General features: G+C 32.6%; 1 protein-coding gene across 1 annotated transcript; it reads left to right on the top strand.

The window, feature by feature from the left end:
* The first annotated feature begins 11 nt into the window (after positions 1-11).
* On the top strand, positions 12-20,247 carry LOC145333193 (uncharacterized). Its single transcript, XM_080178341.1, has 22 exons — positions 12-67; positions 807-858; positions 1,499-1,570; positions 2,018-2,086; positions 3,136-3,224; positions 3,901-3,937; positions 4,603-4,667; positions 5,112-5,207; positions 5,950-6,032; positions 6,961-7,009; positions 7,701-7,777; positions 8,451-8,550; positions 10,661-10,754; positions 11,684-11,753; positions 12,457-12,521; positions 12,805-12,855; positions 16,428-16,530; positions 17,058-17,126; positions 17,479-17,556; positions 18,264-18,332; positions 19,634-19,705; positions 19,821-20,247. The coding sequence occupies exons 1-22, from the start codon at positions 22-24 to the stop codon at positions 19,878-19,880; spliced, it is 1,566 nt and encodes a 521-aa protein (XP_080034467.1). The 5' UTR covers positions 12-21; the 3' UTR covers positions 19,881-20,247.
* Positions 20,248-21,454: the final 1,207 nt, after the last annotated feature.

Below are 21,454 nucleotides of genomic sequence, written 5' to 3'. Positions count from 1 at the left end.
TTTGTAGTTTTAGATGATAAAATGCGCCAGTTGAAAAGCTTCCCTCTAGTCCTTTATTTGGCTATAGGTAAGCATTTACATATTTTGCAAAGTTTTCAGTCTGTTTGGAGCTGTGTTTAGTGAACTAGGAAAATGGGGATAGATGTCACCGCTTTTGGCCTACCTATTCTATTGACGTCATAATAGTGGGAAAGAGAAAGGAAAAGGGGAAACCCCCTAGAAACGAGATTGGAATTGTTAGAATTGATTTCAACTTGGAATGTTGATTCCTGTAACACTTTGGTACAATTAAGGAAAAATATTAACCCTATAATCATTCCTATAGAATGATAAGTATTTACTTCCCAGTTTTTAGCCTTATATAAAACAACATTTTAAAAGCTACTCTATAATTGTAAGTGATCGTTTTTTTGACCGATTTATTTGTTAAGCTTCGCTTTTCTAGACATCGTCAGTCATCCTAGTTAATTTGTTGTGACTGTTTTCCTTGCTTTTATTTCAGCTAGAGTATAAGTTATTTATCGCATCGTATTATAGGCTGCTTTACGCGGATATTAAAATAAAAAAGTATAAGATTTAAACCAGTTTTGTTAGCCCTGAGGTACCGGAGAACCAGGCTTACAACTGGAATTAATTTTATGATATTTATTTTAATATTCATGGAAAATCATCATACGATTCCATACATGATTTTTCAGTATGGCTTAGAACCGGTTCTATTACAGCGGATATTAATTGGTTTCGAAGCCAAACTGAAAAGATTTTTTTTCTTCTCAAAAATGTATTGCTAACGTTTTTGTTTTTAGGTTTTTTGATGTTCACAGTATTGAAGTCTTCCAGTAGAGATAATACCATTAGGAAATTATTCGTTTCATAGATTTTTAGAAGCGAAGCTTCTCTATTACTTTGTGTATTCATCAGTAAGTCCTTAGCACGAAAGGGGAAATGTTATTTTCAATCATGTAACGAAATACAAATATTAGAAAATGTAAAAATATGTGAGAAAGGTTTCGTGAATGTTGATTTTAACAAATGCTCTTCAAATCTCCTTATCCATATTTCCATCAATGATTTTTTGTGCTTCACTACTTATGAAAGTTGTAATCCTTGTGTAAAGAAATGTTAGCCTTCTTCGCTAAGTATGTCTTTACGTCTCTACGTAACTCTCAACCAAAAATTATAAAATTGTTAGATTATAGCTCTCTAAAGTCGACCCTCCAACTTCAATTAATTTTGAAAAGAAACACCTTCCCTGCGAAGCTTCACATTACAAACAGACAGACATCCTGTTACTTTTACTTAAGTACTAAGTTAAAAAAAGACGCTGCTTGGGTTTAGGAACATTCACAAAAAATATGAATGCTATTTTTACATGCGCAAATGAAATAAAAAAAGTTTCCTTACAGAGCCATGGACAGACGGACGGACAGAAAGACAAACAAAGTGTTTGAAAGAGAAGCTTTGCTACTACAAATTGTAAAACAGATGAAATATACAGTGAAGAAATACCTGAAGAAATAATTCCATTATTTGGGGAACATAGCTTTAATGAACATACTCCACAACATAGGTAAATATCTTTTTTAAAATATGAGAACATCCATAAAAGCGAACTCTGAAATGGTAGGACAAACGAACTTTAACATTTGTAGAGTGTCAGAACTGAATAAGCAGAATATAAATGTATAAAATTCGAAAAAAACTGTAAGTAAGTTTGTTGCAAAACTTCTTATATACAGAATACTGTTTGAGGACATACTTACATTTTTTATTTTAGAGATGCTTCGCTTTTAATATTTTATCTTGTTGTAATAGGAATCAGTATACCAAAAATCAAATAAATATGGTAATTCTAACCTGAATTGTACCTAACCTAACACGATCTAAAGTTGAAAACCAAACAAAAATACCCCTGTGCACCCCCTGTTCTGTGACTAACGGAAACCGCCACTATAGCTTCGCTATTAGAAACTAATAAAACATAATAAACTTATTAATTGAAAATCTTTATTTTTAGGCATAAATTATCCAAATATGAAGAAAAACCAGTACTGCCCCCATCTAGTAGTAGTAGTAGTTCTACAAGGCAAAATCCTTTTCATTGGACCATCAATTAACTTCAACCCGGCCGCCAATAGATTTATTATTACTTGGATCTTACATCAAATTATCATGCACTCTAATCAAGTGAAACTTGTAGCTGGCTAAAATAACGTTACCCCCCATCCATCCATATGATTACAGCTTAAGTTATTTTCCACACTTACTAAAATGGCAGAATTTTAGAAATGATGTGAAATCCCTGTATCACTACTTTCTGTGGAGATCTCAAAAGCTAAGACAATGACCGATAATTGATGTACATCTCGAATGTTGATACACAAATTACCTCTTCTGAAGATAACAGTTAGTTGAAACGTTGGGACATTCAACATAATGAAACAACCAATCAAAATTCAATAGGTAAAAGTTTCCAAAGTTGTTGATCCAATGAATAATAAGACGTTATCATAAAACTTTGGGGACTATTGTATTTAATAGCCCAATGCCCCCTCCTCCCTGAGTTTTAGGGTTGATACTTCCAAGGGTAGCTGTCTATTGTGCCCTAGCAAAATGGGGATAAATGGCACTGCTTTTGGCATACCTATTCTATTGACGTCATGAAATACTTATACCCCTATCTCTTTTCTAGCTAGGGCACTAAACACAGCTACCTTCCAAGGTGTCCAATTTAAAAAAATAGATTTTTGTTAATAAAGTAGCCTAACAAAATCTACCACAACAGTGGCAATGAAGGCGAAGCAGAACTTGCAACCAAGGAATATATATTTTGAAATCATTTTAATAGGGTGTCTCCAGATTTTGGCATTTAAACTAATCTAAGATAATAAATACTAATTACTTTGAATTGTAATGATTTTAAAGTAGTGAGGGAGGGAAAAGACTTTATGGATTTTAAGTTATGATGGCTTCAACAATTTTCAAAATTGAAAAAATATTCCTAAGATTATTATACCAAAAATTTTATGGGATTTGTAAAGAGTGGTAATTGTTGATGATTTGTACATAAGAGCTAAAGCCAATGTGTCAACTTTGTCCCTTTTTTATATTTTCAAAAATATTTAAAATCTACAGAAATTCTACAACAGAGTCACAATTAAATAAAGAAACAGTAGAGGAATCATCAGAAAATATTGATTATGTTACAAAATTGAAAGATTTAAGTAAGGTTTTTTTTTAATTAAAAGAAAAACATTTTTTGGATTATTGTCAATTATCCTATACTATAAAGTAATAAGCTTTTTTTGTCTGTATCAAAGGATCTCGCTAACAGCTGAACCGATATGGTTCTTCTTTTCAATGAAGCCTCTTATAGGCTCTGACATGGCTTTAGGCTATTTATTTTTTTTTAATAAATCTGAGTATGGTTCTAGACTATTTTTCTACCCTTCGAATATTAAGCCCCTAGAAGCTAGGGGCGCAGCCGCTAGTTATAAATAATGCAATAAATATCCAAATTTTCAGCAATTTGAAATTGAATTTATTTGCTGAGTCATGGTCCTTGAGTTAAAGGAATGGGTTGTTTCACTCAAAGTACCTAGTCTTAATTTGAAATAAATTTAAAAACGGGAACAGGGTTAAGTTTTCTTGTGTGTGTTAACTTTAGGTCAGGTTAGGTTAGGTAAGGTTTTATTGGGTGTGGGGTAGCCTTGCAGGGTTAGGGAACAACTACAGGTATAGGTTATATATGCAGGATTAGGCCCTAGTGTATGGGTTAGGCATGAAGAAAAAAAAACCCGACTTTCATTCATTTATTTTCAAATATAGCATAAATAGGGGGAGGTTCTCTGTGCTCGCCAAGCTTTAGAGAGAAAGCTCTAATATATGTTCTATTTTTAGTTAATGGTAAATTTACAAAGGCTTCTGAAGTAGTAAGGTATTAATTTTATTCTTGTAGCGAAGCTACTCTATAATTACCTGTGGTTTCTCAGCTAATTTGTCTAAGGATCTGAAGGGATAAGACAATGGACAATCAATGGATGTACATTCTCCAATGAGGATAAATAAAATCAACCCTTCTGTAGATTGAAATTATTGGTTGAAAAGATTTGACACTGTAAACATGATCCAACCAGTCAAAATAAACTAAAAGTATGTTTTTGAGCCAATGAATGCGAAAACTGTTTAAATAAATTGTTGGGTACAAGAATAGTTTAGAGTATCATAACCTCTCCCTCCCTAAATTTGCCTGTCTTTTTGTCAATCTGTATTGTAGCAAGGCAATTACGTTCTTTCTTTAGGCGAAGGCCTTGCCCCAAAACTCAGTATTATGTACAGTTAGGACTTTCAATTAAAGGGGTTGGCTTTATTTAGGACGTTTGGCCGTAAAATCATGCAATTCTTTATTAAGATTTAGCAGAGATTGTTTTCTAAGTGCACTTTTCTCTTGGGGGAGAGATGACATACCTATCCCCAAAATAGTTATAAACTTTTCCTAATCCAATAAAGGAGAACAATATCGATTGAGGGTTAGAGAGATCCTTTGGTACACACAGACATCCTGATACTTATGTATTTATAGTTTTATAATTTTAATTTCAGTCCTACCAAAGATGCTATCAACATAGGAATGATTATTGTTAACAGAAAGAGCAGTTCCAATTTTCGTAAGTTTCTTTAAGTAGCGGAGATACTATCTAATTTAGAGTATGGTCGTACGTCCGTCCGTTGCATAATTGCCGTCGTCTTGTTTATTCTGTAAATACAACATGGATATATCCTTTCTATTGTTTTCTTACTTTGATTTTTGGTTGAGTTTAGAATTTTACATATTATTGTTAGACCTTAATTTGAAAACAACAAAGTGTATTTTTGATATATAAACTGTGATTTTGACAGCATTTATGACTTTAATTGGTCTATAAATGAAATGAATATTATTTCATAGGTGTATTTTTGGCATATTGACAATAAATATTCTCAATTATATGTACATCTACTAGTCAAATTGCCATAAACACATCCACTTATTGTCAAAAACACTGTAACTGTAATTTTACTAATTGTAAAATTGGAAGCATTTCAGTAAACATATGATTTCATATTTTTAGTGGAAAAGGGCGAAGAATTTCGAAAGCGGTCAATAGAACAGATGAAAAGCATATTTGTAGAGGCTAATACAAAAACTCCACTTCATTTTATTGTGTGTAAGTAGATCCTTTTTAAAAAGTAAAAAGATGGCTATCTGTCTATGTTAAGCAAAAGATCTTGCTAACCACTGAACCATGATATGGTTATCCTTTCCTTATTTATATCTTTATAGAAATGTTTATTAGAAAAAATTTGTTAAGATTTTGGCCCCCAGCCAAAATATGGTTGATTTTTTAAGAAGAAAAAAATGACCCATGCAAAATATTATTTCTTTAATGCAAAAATTGCGACCGAACATACACTGCAACGTTTTTAAAATCTACAAAAAGACCTGTTTTTAAAGCTTTTGTGCGATCATAGTTTTAAAGATTTTTACAAAATTTCAATTCCAGCGTGTTGATATAAACCTGAAATTTACCCAAAAAATGGGGACTGAAGGTGTAACAAGTAATCTTTCAAAGTCAAAATTGCAAACCTATATAATAGGGACACTTTAATGCGCATAGCTAGGGGCGCAACTTCAAGTAGATTGTTGTTAAGTACATATACAATTAAATAAACAGATTGATAGATAGAATGATGGATTGATGGATTGCTGGATTAATAATTTGAAAATAGGCTATAAACACATATATAAGGCCCGGTCTAACAGAACTAGTATCAATTCTATGATTATTATTAATATGCATGGACAATTTTCTGTGATATGATGTTATACATGATTTTTCAGTCTGGCTGAGAACCGGTTCTTATCAAGCGGTTTAGAATCAATACTTGAAAATATTTTATTTATTTTAGTAACTGATGCTAGATCAAGCAAGCAGGTTGGAAAAATGATGCAGTATATAATTTCTGATACTCTTGTAGATGAACTTTTAAAGGTAATTATGCCTTATCTCAAGAAAATGAAAAGCTTCTCTGAAAATTCTTAGGCATATCTTATCCTTATATAAAAGTAACAGTAAAGTCTGTCTGTCAGTCTGTTTGTAGCAAATGATCTCGTTAACTGTTGAACCGACATGGTTCTCCTTTACAGTGAAGCTTATAATTTTTCGTATTTTCTTTTTTGAAAATTTTTAGTAGAGGGTCAACTTCCCTCTACTTTAAATTTCATTACGTGCCCCTAGAGGCCTTTAGGGGGCGTAGTTGCTAGTATACAAAATTATATGCCCATGTTTCCTTTAAGATCTGCAGAATGGCTGATTAGACTAGTCTGTATCTTTTAATTAATCTATGTGTTTATTCTAAGCTGGCTATGTTCTATTTATAATGAGAAAACCTCTTTCCCCCTTCCCCTAAATGATTTTTATATTTAAATAATAAATATTCTTTTTGTTTATTAGTTAGAAAATTTGGATCTACAGCAGTTCACGGTAAAATATTGCTGGTAACGAATATTGCCAAAAATCTATGAATTTTAAAGGCTGCTAGCTGCCAAACGGCTGAACGTACAGATCATGCCCGCACACTGTTTTAAGCAGCATAAGAAGGCTTACAAATAATCTGGATTAGCCATAAATCAATAATGCATAATTATCTCGCAGTTCAGAGAAATGCGCGAAAACGGCCTATTTTACGCGTTTTTTCTTCAGTGAAGCTTTTCCTGTGCATTATTGGATCTTGGCTATTTCAGATTATTTGTAGGCCTTCTTATACCGCTTAAAATGGTGTGCGGGTATGAGCTGTCCGTTCAGCCGTTTGGCAGCTAGCAGCCTTTAAAATTCATAGATTTTTGGCAATATTCCTTACCAGCAATATTTTACCGTGAACTGCAGTATATCCGAAAATTTAAATAACTATTTATTTCAGATTCATAATAGAAAAAGAAAATATCTACCTCCTGTTTATTTCTCATTAGGTAATTTTTTTTTCAGTATTGCTTCAAAACCAATTAGTATCCGCTGGATTAAAACCGGTTCTAAGCCATACTGAAAAATCTTGTAACATACAGTATTATATCCAATTTTCTAAGAATATTGAAATGTATAATCATAATATAAAAACCAGTTTTGTGAGCATGTGTCTTCGGTATCTTGGGTCTAACAAAACTGGTTTTAATCTCGAAATTCACTTTTTTTATATCCGCGGAAAGCTGTACATAACCTGGCAGTATTCAAACTTTTTAACCAATGATTTTTAACTATACAAGTGGTATTTCTGTTTATCATTATTGGGGATATTGATCAATTTATCGAACATTGTCTTATCCCTTAAGATCCTTGCTTAAATGGACATATTCAAAATTTTAACTGACTACAAAGCATTTGCTATTTACTTTTTATTTATATTTTTTGCTTCACTTAATAAATGTATAAGTATAGATGTACAAACGTACTGGCCCATGTAGACAAGACCTTTTTCGTCTGCTAGCAAATTACTTTATATATTTTATAGGAGCTGCGTTTATATTTCCGACACTATTAACTGATTTCAAAGACAAAATACAAATTCTGAATAGGGTCCCCGTTCATGCTCCTCTTTTCTTTTACTTTAATATACACTTCTTATGGATGTTATCATCTCTGGTTATGAAGCTATTTTATTTTTAGTTGACTACCATGAAGTATATGATTTGAATCCAGAGTTCTGTAACTCATTTAAAAATAAAAAAGATCCAAACGAAAAGGTAAAACATTGTTTTTTTGTTTTTTTCACATTTTTCTGTTATTATCTCTCTCTCTCTCTCTCTCTCTCTCTCTCTCTCTCTCTCTCTCTCTCTCTCTCTCTCTCTCTCTCTCTCTTTATCCATCTATCTATCTATCTATCTATCTCTCTCTCTATCTCTCTCTCTCTCTCTCTCTCTCTCTCTCTCTCTCTCTCTCTCTCGCTCTCTCTCTCTATCTACCTATCTATCTATTTATCTATCTATACCTCTATCTATCCTTCTATCTCTCTCTCTCTCTCCCTCTCGCTCTCTCTCTCTCTCTCTCTCTCTCATTCTCTCTCTCACTCCTTACTTTCCTTCTCTCTCTCTTTCTTTTTTTTTGTTTTTGCGATGTCTTTCTTTATTTCGTTAAAGGTTCTTTCACACTTTTGGCGAAAAATACTTTGATTTTAAAATAGTTATTTAACGCTTTATTCTAGACAGCTTTATGTTTTTTTTATTTTAATTTTCGTGGACAATTGTCTAGAATACGATGCTGAACATGATTTTTCAGTGTGGCCAGAGTATATTAATTGGTTTTATCGATCTTTTTTTCTATCCTATATCATTCTATCAAATATGTCAATTAACCATCTTTTTAATATACATTTTTTCATATATGTGTCTATATAATTATCTCTGTTTTTATTTTAAGGAAACCAAGTATTCTCATGATTTTTTCAACATAGCCCCTCTGTACGCCAATGCATTTACAAAAATGGATAAATTCATCTTTGTTGACTGCTTTGATTTAGGTAAGTTTTTGCATTCAAAACCATAGCTTTTTATGAAATTTCTGTTTTTTTCAATTCTTGTCATTGTGCCCGGCCGTCAACCATTGGCTGTGTTTTATGGTTCTCATCTTGGACCAGTGATAATTTTACCCTCATTAGTATAAGCAAAAAAATAGGCATATTATATCGGATGAAAAACAAATTTGCCTTCAAAGAAGTTGTATCAACTTTTTTGCTTTTTATTTAAGATAGCTAGCCGGTTCTTTCAGTAAGTAGTAGATGTAAAATTTTTCATAGAATTCAGATATGCAATTGGTTTTTTTGTAGACCTCTTATTTTTAAAGTAATTTAAGTTTTTTAAAAAAATAATTAAGTCGGTTTTAAGGTACTAAAACGCAACAAAATAAAAGAAGAAAATGGCCAGTATGAACAAAAATAGTAAGATCTTTAATTTGACACCTTACTTTTAAAATTCTGTTGAGTAATTATTGAAAAAATCTATTTTTTTAACCTCGGTTTAATAAAAACTTTAGACCTAAATATTTTCTCAAACAGACATAAAAAACATGGGTTCATATATACCTTTAGAATCAGAAAAATATTACGAATCTATTCTAAGCAAAATTGAAAAAGTTTTATAAAACTATTATAAAAAAAAAAGTTTATTTTAAGAATCATAATTTTCGGCTTTAAAGGGTTAGCTTGAACCAAACCTGAACCAAACCTAAACAAAAGACAATGCAATGTAGCAGATATTTTTTAAACACAAGAAACAATAATTTATTTTTAACTGCATTGTTTTGAAGTTTATAAACAGACTGATGCATATTTGTTCATAATTTTTCATTCTTTACATGTTCTTTAATATCACTATATTTATTGTAGTATCTATTGTATATATTGTATGAACGTTCTCCTTTTTTTCTGGCAATTCTATAGGTTAATTTTATAGATTAAGCTTCCCGATTCGTCAATTTTTGCGATTTGTGATTGGCTAGTTTAGTAGTTACAATTCTTAAAATAAACTTTTTATTTTTTCTATTTTTTATTACAATTTTTTAAAACTTTTTCAATTTCGCTTAGAATGGATTCATATTATTTTTCTCATTCTAATGGTATATATGAACCCATATTTTTTATGTCTGTATGAGAAAATATTTAGGTTTAATGTTTTGATTAAACCGAGGTTAAAAAAATAGATTTTTTCAACAATTACTCAACAGAATTTTAAAAGTAAGGTGTCAAATTAAAGATCTTACTATTTTTGTTCATACTGGCTATTTTCTTCTTTTATTTTGTTGCGTTTTAGTAACTTAAAACCGACTTAATTATTTTTTTAAAAAACTTAAATTACTTTAAGAATAAGAGGTCTACAAAAAAACCGATTGCATATCTGAATTCTATGAAAAATTTTACATCTACTACTTACTGAAAGAACCGGCTAGCTATCTTAAATAAAAAGCAAAAAAGTTGATACAACTTCTTTTCAAAAAAGAAAAGATTTTTTATAGAATATTACCTAAACTTTTCATGATTAAAATTCATACAAAGAAAATTTGTTTGACGTTTATTGTTATTCCAATTAACCTTTCCCTACATCCCTGACTAGGTGGAACTGTTACCAATCATTTACATTTTCCTCTTTCCTTCGAGGTTTATGTTTTGCGGTTGGTTTTAAGTAAGACCTCAATTTTAGTCAACTAAGAGGGTTTTTTTAGTAGGGCAGCCACTCTATAATATAAATTCTATCTGCTTTAACGTCCGTCATTTGCGATGTAATAGTAGTGCAGGAAAACTAAAAATAACTATCACCAATTTAAAATATTTCTAGAAGTTTAATCCCTCCTTACCCCCATTTCTAGAAGTACAATAAACGTATAAGTATATAGATGTACAACCTAGACAACTGCCTGGCCCGTGTGGTGGGGATCTTTTTCATCTGCTAGTAAATTCTTTTCTGATCTTATGTAGGGACTTGGCTGTATTTTGGCTTGTTTCCTACACTATTTGCTTTTATTCAATGACCCAATTGAAAGTCTGCAGGGGGTCCTCTCTTTGCGGGTAGAGTTATATCTTTTTTCTCTAAAAAAAAGGCATTTATCTAAACTAACCCTGTAATATTTATGTTTAGTGTTTCAAAGTGATATAAAAGAGTTGCAAGCACAGTTTAGACGCATGGGAACAGCCATTATTGGAATGGGTAAGGATCTAAGTCCGCATTACAGGTACAATATGTTTAAATTTAATCACGCAACCTTCCAAACAAAACTCTTATTTATATTATAAGTATTTTTTCTCGTATCCATACAAAACCGGTTCTCATCAGTACGAAAAAAACTATGTCTAGCATCGTATTATATTCAGTTTTCTACGAATATAGAAATAATCAATCATAAGATTAAAACTAGTTTTTTAGCCCGTGCCTTCGGCATCTCGGGACTTAAAATTAAAACTGGTTTTAATCTTATAATAATACATTCTATATCCGAGTAGATGCGAGAAATAACTATTATTTGCTTCATAAAAGTATCATTATATGTACGTGTTAACTAGTGGTTATGAAAGGAAACCTCCTTAATTCAGCCGTTTACGAGATCTTTCTGAACAAATACACACACCTACGCACCAGTTTAAAAACATGACAGTTTATGAACCTGTGAAATTTTCCGAAAATAGAGAACTCAATCGATTAAGTGAATAGCTAGATTTTAAAGGACAAATGACAAAACTATATTAGAGTATGTATAGAATTAGAGGTTACGCCCCCTAGCATCTAGAGGCTTTGTATTCAGAGAAGTAGAAGGGACTAGAATAATAGCTTAAAGCCATCCCAGTACTGAAAATAAAAGGCCTTAAACTGTCACAGAACCTATGTGGAGCTTACCTGATATAGAGAACCTAATCGGTACAGTAGTTGTTAAAATATTAAGCTACAGACAAAAAATCTTACTACTTAGTAATATAGGTTTGTAAAAAAGCGTATTGAATAGTTATTCATCGCATCGTATTATAGACTTTTGATATTCGTGGAAAATTGTATGTAGTAGGATGATGTACATGATTTTTCAGTATGGCTTTTAATTAGTCTTAATCCAGCTGATATTAAGCGGTTTCGAAGCAATACTGGAAAATTAATGATTATTTTTTTTTTAAGATACGCGTTAGAGAATAATTACTGGAAACTGTTTCCTAACACTCTGATTGGTAAACCAGGAAGATTTCAGGTAAATATTATTTATTTTCCAGTATGGCTTTAAAACCGAATAATATCCACTGCACTGGATTAGAACCAGTTCTCAGTTATACTGAAAAATCATGTATATCATTGGATCATGGAAAGAAAACGAAGATCGAGTTTCGTCATATTTTCACAGTAGCTTTTGATAGGTTATTTTAGGCTAGGTAAATGTTAATGATTGCCCAGCAGGGTTAAAGCCCCCCGCAGGAGCTAGAAATAGAAGAAAAGCTACTGTTAAAATGCGACAAAACCCACTACTTCGTTTTCTTTCCATGACCGTAGCATTGCATTAAAGACAATTTTCTACGAATATTATGATTAAAAATAATAAGATTAATACCAGTTTTGTTGGCCAGAACTTCGGGGCTAACAAAATCTAACTTACGGTCTTCTTGCGAGGCACTAACCCTGCGGGACTCTCTTTCAGTAGCCGTGTTTAGTGCCCTTGGAAAATGGGGATAGATGTCACCGCTTTTTGCCTACATATTCTATTGACGTCATAGTAGATGGAAAGAGAAAGGGACGGGGGAACGAAACCCCAAAGAAAAGAAATGATATACAGGGTACTTCCGGACGCCAATAGAATAGGTATGCCAAAAGCACTATAGACAGCTACCTCTTTAATCTTAATTATATGCTTAACACGTACATCGAATTTGAGAAATGATTTTAAATGATTATATTAACAGGGATTTAATAGTGGTGTAGTTCTGTATGATTTAAAGAAGATGAGACAAAGTACAGTTTACCAAAGGTAAAAAATCTTTCATATTCAATTCAAATTTGGCAATTAAAACTATAAAAGGGGTGGAATAACTTTTACTCTTAAGGCAACTCTAAAAGCAAACACTATTGATATGATTCTCCTTCAAAATGTAGCTTTTCATAGTTTTTTGGGAAGGGCATCACCACAATTCTACGAGATACCTCCCCCGACCTCAAGGACCCCTACAGGCCTCTAGGGGCGTAGCCGATGCTAGATATATAAAGCACAGATATCTTCTCGCAAATATTTATAAAAATTTGATATTTTTCAGTGCTTTGAATGGAAAGAGTGTATACAAGCTACAGTCAACTTTTGGAATAGTGTAAGTTTACAAAATTATTCAAAAGTAAATCTTTTTTTTACAGAATAATGATTAAATACAGCCAGAGGTGTGCATGAAACAAGAACCGTTGGAACTGATGCTCAGTTTACTGAGAATATGAAAGATGATGGTGAAATCCGAAAGGACCAATAAGTTCTAAGCAAAGCTGTAAGATAGGAACCTGGAATGTTAGAACAATGTATGAGTCAACTAAAACAGCCCAAGTAATTAAAGAAATGACAAGTTACAATATTGGAATACTTGGGATTGCAGAATGTAGATGGACAGGACAAGGACAAACTACAACCAAAGATGGCCACCTAATACTTTATTCTGGTCATGAAAGCCAACATATGTATGGTGTTGCTATAATTATTCAAAAACGACATGTCAATTCACTAATAGACTGGAAACCTATATCAGACAGAATAATTAAGGCTAGATTCCAATCAAGGCACTGCAAGTTGACCATTATCCAATGCTATGCCCCAACAAACGACAAAGATGGAGAAGTAAAACAAGAGTTTTATGATCAACTGCAATCAATCAGAAACCCAGTACCCAAACATGACATGTGCCTAGTTCTTGGAGATATGAATGCTAAAGTAGGAACTGACAGGACTGGAGTGGAGAATGCAATGGGACACTTTGGCATAGGTACAAGAAATGAAAATGGAGAACTTTTACTTGAATTCTGTTTAAATAATGATATGGTTGTAGGAGGTACATTATTTCAACACAAAACATTCACAAATATACCTGGACATCACCTGATGGACAAACAAGAAACATGATTGACCACATTATGATCAATAGAAAATGGGTCAATTCAATGCAAGACTGTAGGAGCTATAGAGGAGCCGACATATTTAGTGACCATGAACTAGTTGTCAGTAAGATTAAATTAAAGCTGAAGCGTACTGGCCATGATAAAAAGAGTGAGATTGGTAGACAATATGATTCTTCAAGATTAAAGGACCCTGTGATAAAGAATGAATTTGTCTTAAAACTCAGAAATAGATTTCAAGTCTTAGAGGACCTAAATGACGAGACTGAGATCACATGGACTTCAATTAAAGAAAACTTTCAATCTACTGCTAAGGAAATCCTAGGACACAAGAAACCAGAGAAAAAGGACTGGATCTCTGAAGAAACATGGCTCAAAATAGAAGAGAGAAAGAAGCTCAAAAACAAAATCCATAATGCTCAACATTTGGCTGACATGAGCAATTTAAAAGCTGAATATACTGCTAAAGACAAAGAAGTCATAAAGTGCACAAGGAAAGACAAGAAAGATTACATTGACAATCTGGCTGAAAAGGCCCAGAGAGCAGCTGACTTTGGTAACATGAAAACAGTATACAACATAACCAAGCAATTAAGTGGCAAATATAGCAAAAAGAGTGGTGAAACTATCAAGGCTAAAGATGGTAAATTACTCACTACAGAAAAAGAAATTGCTGAAAGGTGGAAATCACATTTTGAAGAAGTGTTGAACAGACCTGAACCAGAAATTACTGCTGAACCAGAACCAGGACATGAAATAGACATAGATATAAGACCACCAACTATTCAAGAAGTTAAAGCTGCTATACATAGCCTAAAGAATGACAAAGCACCAGGACCTGACTTGATAACTGCCGAAATGCTTAAGGCAGACATAGATCTTTCTGCTAGGACTCTAACTGATCTTTTTGATAAAATTTGGAGGCAAGAAAAGATACCAACGGACTGGTCTAAAGGTATAATCATAAAACTACCTAAGAAGGGAGATTTGGACAATTGTGATAATTGGAGAGGAATTATGCTGCTTTCTATCCCAAGCAAGGTCCTATGTAAAGTTATTTTAAACAGAATTGATGAGAAAATTGACAATAAACTGAGAGAAGAACAAGCTGGATTCCGTGCTGGAAGGGGCTGTGTTGACCAAATTTTCTTTGTTAATGTCAAGAAGACTGAAATTATGAATATACCTACAAACCCTGATCAAACTATAACAATAAATGGTGAACAATTGAAACAAAGCAACAAATTCACCTATCTGGGGAGTGTTATCAGCAGTGAAAATGGCTCAAAAGCTGATATTAAAACCAGGATTGATAAGGCTAGGGTTGCTTTCAACAGTCTACACAACGTTTGGAATTCAAAGAAACTTGCTCTGAAAACAAAAATCAGACTTTACAACAGTAATGTGAAATCAGTTCTTCTCTATGGAGCGGAATGCTGGAGAACTGTGAAAACTGAAACAAATCAACTTAATGCATTTCACAATAGCTGCCTAAGAAGAATTTGCAAAATATTCTGGCCAAACAAAATATCAAACCTTGAGCTGTATGCTAAGACCAAGTGCAATAGTATTGGAGCAGAAGTGAAATATAAAAGACTAAGGTGGCTAGGACATGTGCTCAGAATGGAACAAAATAGGTTTCCAAAAAAGTGCTTAAAATGGAACCCCACCACTGGTAAACGTAATCGGGGACAACCAAAAATGACCTGGAGGCGGAGCACTGAAAAGGACCTCTTTAATTTGGAATTAACATGGGGAGAAGCTGAGAAACTTGCCAAAGACAGCAGGAATTCATGGAGGAGCAAGGTGTCCGTATTCTCTGGCCTTCACAGTCAAAAAGAGAGATGCGTCTGATGATGATAGAAAGTTTAGATAATCAATCGCTCAGTTGGATAGATAGGATATAGTGTAAGAACAATCTGACTACGTTATTGGTTAGAAAGTATGTTAAAGAGCAGTTTTTTTTCCGCTTCCATATTAGGGTTAAGATTTACTTGATGAAATTGTATCTTATGAAAATTTAATTGCTCATATCATTTGATTGAATAATGGAATCAAATGCGACTATTGATTAAATATAAATATAAATATTTGTCTGCATGACATTTCTTTTATGTTGAACAGATTGCCCTTCTATGGAAATGAATCTAGCGTGCAATATATAATCATTACTCATTTTCGTTTACTTCTAAAAATGTTTATGGTGCCTCTTTACTTTTCTATCATTAGAAAATATTCCGCATTTTTAAAAGCGAAGATTTTCTATAACAGCTAGCTCTTTTCTATAACAGTTAGTTTTTTTGTTAATTTAAACTGGTTAGTATTCTCCTTTTAAACTTTGCACGATGATTCCTATAACAGTTAGGAACTATTTAGGAAGTACAACAACTTTATAATGGTTGTTAGAAAGACTGGAGTCCATTTGAAACAAGCTTATTTTTTTTACATTTTTGACAACAAATTTTTGTATGTTAAAATTATCCGATTCATCTGATTTTTTTAATACTGATTCCTATTACAACAAGGTACAATGCGAAGCATCTCTATAATCAAGTCCTAAAAATGTATGTATGTCCTTAAACAATATCATGTATATTAGCAGTTTTGCAACAAATTTACTTACAATTTGGTTTACTTATGCATTAATATTCTGCTTAAATAATATACAGTTCTGCCATTCTACAAGTGTTAATTAATGTTAGTTTGTCCTACCGTTTCAGAGCTTCACTTTAATGGATGATGCCATCCTTGTTTTTTCTAAATACTAATGTCGTTTTTGATATAGGACAAATGTTGGAGATCAAGATTGGTTCACCATGATGGGATGGAAGCACCCAGGATTATTCTATGTTCTTCCCTGTGAATTTAACACCCAAACATCATTACAGGTAGACGTCCAAGCTTTTTTGATGGGGTAAAATGAAGTATCTCAAAGGTTTGATGGGAGTAATCAAATGTATTTTTAAAAATGAGGGGTTTTTAATTTTTAGGAAAATACACACCATTTACCCCCCCCCCCCCCTCCTTCCAACAAATGAATAGGTGTTTTCCCTCAAAGTGTCTATCTAGCACTAAATCCCCCCCCCCCTCTTATTATTTAATTAAATTTAAAATAGTGATTGTGGAGTAGTTTTTTCTCTATATGAAGCCCTGCAGCCCCTGAAAAAATAAACAGAATACAAAATCATGCCTCCCCCTCCCCTCCACCCTTATCGTAATCTTTATTTCAAAATAAGGGAGGGGGAGTTCTATGCTCGCCTTGGCAATCAACGAAACGCTGTCGAATCTGTGTTCTTGAGGTGTCTTAAGGGGGAGACAATTTTGAAGGGGCTATTGTCATTCCCTTTCACTCCACTTCCAAATACTTATGGTTCTAACTAATTTATTATTCTTTTTATTATTATTATTTTTTTAGTATATGGAGCATAGATCCCAAGAGTTTTTTGATAATTATCATGCTTGCAAACCCATGGAGCAAACTAAGGTAATAATCATTAATAATTGTGATTGATTGGTTCAATAAGTTGAGTGTCCAAATATTTTAATCACTTATTGTAATGTACAGATGGGGTAAATTTGGAAGTCATCATTAGAAATGTATTTATTGGCCATTATCTTATCCCTGATTAAAACCGAATGTATGACACTTTGCCGCTTTTATTTAAGGACTAAAAGTTTTGATAACTTGAGCCCACCCATAGACGTGTATTTTCTTATATAGATCTGACATGGATCTTGAAGCAATGTAGCAGGGCCTTTTGTAAATGTTGAAAATTGAGTGATCTTGTTTAGTAAAAGTTGTCGCAAATATAGGTATTAAATAATTATAATTGTAGATAGTCCATCTGAATGGTTGTGGGCCAATGCCGGAGAATTGTGGCCACATGGGGGATCCTGATTATCATTCTACACCTGTAAGTATTAGGGTTGGGCTGGATGTAGTTGTCTATAGTGCCCTAGCAAAATGGGGATAGACGTCACTGCTTTTGGCCTACCTATTCTATTAACGTCATGAAATACCCTATACCCTATCTCTTTTCTAGTGGGTTTCTTTACCCCTCTTCTTTCTCTTTCAATCTACTATAAAGTCAATGTGATAGGTAGGCCAAAAGCGGTGACATCTATACTATCCCCATTTTCCTAGGGCACTAAACACAATTACGGCTGGGCTTGATACATATTTGTGCTTGTAACTGTTTGTTTTGTTCTATGATACATACAAAAGATTATATTGCCGGATATCCGGCAAGATAGTTTCAATAAAACTGTACATTATTGTCCCAGGAATCATATTCAGTAATCCAAAAATCAGCTAAATAGAATAATTATATCACATAAAAAATTATTAAATCTTGATTGGGGTTGAAATCATTCCCACCTTTATCTTATACTATGTATGGGGTTAATTTTGTTTATTTCATTTTTTGGATGTACATCAATTTATCGTCCATTTATTGGTCAGTTCGCTCATCCAGTAGGAGGGGAATTGATTAAGTAAAGTGGTTGGAAGGGGGAGTCGTATTTTTAGCCCGCTGCGTGTTTAAATTTATTAGTTAACATGAAAATCAGGTGTTAGATCCATGTAATAAAATATCTATTCATTTATTACATATATTTTTAGAAATATCGAGATGGCTATTATTTCTACTTGAAGTTTGATTTTGACTGGATGTTCATAGCTGGCTTCAAGGAATATGTTTATATATGTATCATAATACTGTTAAAGGATTATGATATATTTGAGTCTGTCTGTTTGCACTTAAGATCTTGTAAACGGCTGAAATGATTTTATGATGAGTAGATAAAGAATGTCGATTCTAAGATAAAATGAACTGCTTTACCTTAAGATCTTATAAACAGCTGACTTTGCAGGAAAAAGTTGATATTGGTCTTACATTTTTTCAGCCTATACCAACGACGAAATTAATTCGAATAAAAATCACTAAACCTTACGTAATTATTTTATATTTATTTCGCTTGTTGGCTTTATCTTATTCCTGACGGTTTTTAAAAGCGAAGCTTTTCTATAATTAGGGTCGGTCCGTACGTCCGTCCGTACGTCCGTCCGAGATAGATAGCTTTTATTCGTTAATTTAGGCATGTTAGAATTGTCCTATCGATTTCAAATTTTGCATGATGATTCCTATAGTAGTAAGGTACGATTTAAAAACCGTAGCAACTCTATAATCATCACCAGAATGTCCGTACGTCCATTTTAAACATGTTGATTTTTCTACTTTTTTAACAACAAATTTTTATGTGATCTAATTATCCGTTTGATCTGATTTTTGGTATATTGATTCCTAGGACAACAAAGAACAATAGTATAAGCGAATCAACTCTATAATCAAGTCCTCAAAATGTAAGTATGTCCATAAACATTATCCTATATCAAGCAATTTTCCAACAAATTTACTTAAACTTTGCTTCGACTCTTTTGATACTTTTATATTCTAATTATTCAGTTCAGACACTATACAATTGTTAATGTCCGTTTGTCCTACCGTTTCAGTGATTCGCTTTTATGGATGTTGTCATCCTTGTTTAGTTAGGGATGTTTATAACCCATCTCCCCGCATCCTCAAAAATCCAGCCATGTAACAACTTAAAATATATATTTTTTTTTTTTTTTTGGGGGGGGGGGTAATTTTTTTGGCTCACATATCTTGGGATTAGAAATATCTCACCACCGAATAGAATAAAACCTTCCCGATAATCTTAGAAAAATAAATATTTTATTAGACACACACATACGAAACAGCGTATAGTTTCCAATAAAACAATACAAATGACGAATGATAGGACAGTATATAATTTACAATTACAATGTTTACTGGCCTTTCAATGGTATTTTGTATTGTATAACTTCATGTTTTATTAGACAAACACACACACACACATACACATACACATCCTTCAAACTTTATGCGGTAAAAGATTAAAAACAAAAAAATGAGTATATTATATAAACATATTTTTTAATGAAAACAGAATAACAAAAAACGAAAAATAATGAATATCATGGGGATGCAAGTTGTAGTAGATGATGACAGCGACGATAAGGCATTTCCATTATTATTATAATAAATAATAATTATCAAAATTGTATCACAAAAGTAAGGAATCAGCTGTCTGTAGTACGATGCGATGTGTTTATTAATAATGGAAATGAATACAGAATGAGAAACTGAAATCCGAATATGATCTAGAAGAAGAAAATGAAGGAAAATTTACTTAAGATTTATCTCAATCTTATTGGTTGAAAAGTTTGAACACTGCTAGTTTGTTGATTAATATTTGATAAAAGTACCCAAAGATGTTTGGCTAACGAATAAGGCAAGGTATTTGTAGAATAACTTTAGGTAACAGTAATAAGTATATTATATTATCTTGCTAAAATAGAATCTCCAAATACTAATGAAACATTTATATATTAGTTGTACAGTAGCTGCGCTGCCTAAGATATCTAAGTGGTGGGGACCTTTTTCTACACATAAGTAACTACATAAAATATTCACTAATTTTTTCTATATTCTTCATGTTCATGCTTTGCAATGTTTACCTGTGATTTCAAAATTTATTTTAAATAAACAATAATTGCACAAGTGGTATTGTTTCAATTTGTATCTTATTAAAAGCGAAGCTTTTCTATAATTAGGGTCGGTCGGTCCGTCACACACGTATAGCTTTTGTAGTTAATCTAGGCATGTTAGAATTGTCCTATCGATTTCAAACTTTGCATGGTGATTCCTGTAGTAGTTAGGTATGATTTAGAAAGCGTAGCAACTCTATACTCATTACCAGAATGTCCGTACGTCCATTTTAAACTTGTTGATTTTTTTACTTTTTTAACAAAAAAATTTTATTTGTTCTAATTATCAGATTGTGCTGACATCAAAGTACAATACTATAAGCGAAGCAACCCTATAATAAAGTCCTAAAAATGTAAGTATGTCAATAAACAATATCCTGTATCAAGCAGTTTTACAATAAATTTGCTTACAATTTTGCTTCGACTCTTGTACATTTATATTGATTTAGTTCTGACACTATACAAGTGTTAATGTCCGTTTGTCCTACCGTTTCAGTGCTTCGCTTTTATGGATGTTGTCATCCTTGTTTTTCAGATATAAAGAATAAAATGAATTAAGTAAAGGAAGAATGAACTGTAAGAGGGAAATATAACTTTAGGCGATTGATATAAAATGGTAGATTTTTTTGTCTGTAGATTAAGATTTCGATAATTACTGAACAGATTGAGTTGTCCAGTTTAAGGACGCTTCATATAGGTCTAGGGAAGGTTTTAGGCTATTTTAAGTTTTAGATTAAGTCTTGGGGTGGTTCTAGGTTATTTTTTTGCATTTACCTATTTCTTTTAACTTTTAGATCAAGTCTTGGGAAGGTTTTAAGTCATTATTTTGCATTTCCATGCCCCTTTTAATACAAAGGTCATAGATGCTTTTTTGTGATTTTCTCAGGCTAGGAACGAGATATTTTAAAACAGAAAAAAGTTCCTGATTCTACTCCTCAAGGCTTTTCCCGGATGCACCATGAAGCCATAAAGGGAGGGGGGGCTCATAATTTCAAAATGCTTGTACCGTCGCAATTTTTGCATTACAGAAAAAATATTTTTCATTTGTCATTGTTTTTGCATAATATTCGGTGGGGAACCCAAATTTTAACAAAAATGTTCAAATCCGGGACAGGCTAATGTAGAGTTGAAACTTGTATGCAATTTTGACAATTTTGACTTTGGAAGATTACTTGCTACACCTTCATCACAATGCCATCGAAGGTGATTTGACTTTTGTG

This window comes from Acartia tonsa, chromosome 12, assembly GCF_053477335.1.
Source record: "Acartia tonsa isolate MP-2025a chromosome 12, ASM5347733v1, whole genome shotgun sequence".
In the NCBI taxonomy this organism is placed as follows: Eukaryota; Metazoa; Arthropoda; class Copepoda; order Calanoida; family Acartiidae; genus Acartia; species Acartia tonsa.
The sequence above is the reverse complement of the archived record's forward strand: the minus strand, read 5'-3'. Positions and strand labels throughout refer to the sequence as shown.

Excerpts from the sequence above, each read along its gene's own strand:
- LOC145333193 (XM_080178341.1), top strand. The coding sequence starts at position 22 with ATGCGCCAGTTGAAAAGCTTCCCTCTAGTCCTTTATTTGGCTATAG. Across the intron at positions 16,531-17,057 it reads ACACCCAAACATCATTACAG|TATATGGAGCATAGATCCCA; the intron begins GTAGACGTCCAA and ends TTATTTTTTTAG. Across the intron at positions 19,706-19,820 it reads ATGATGACAGCGACGATAAG|AATGAGAAACTGAAATCCGA; the intron begins GCATTTCCATTA and ends AAATGAATACAG.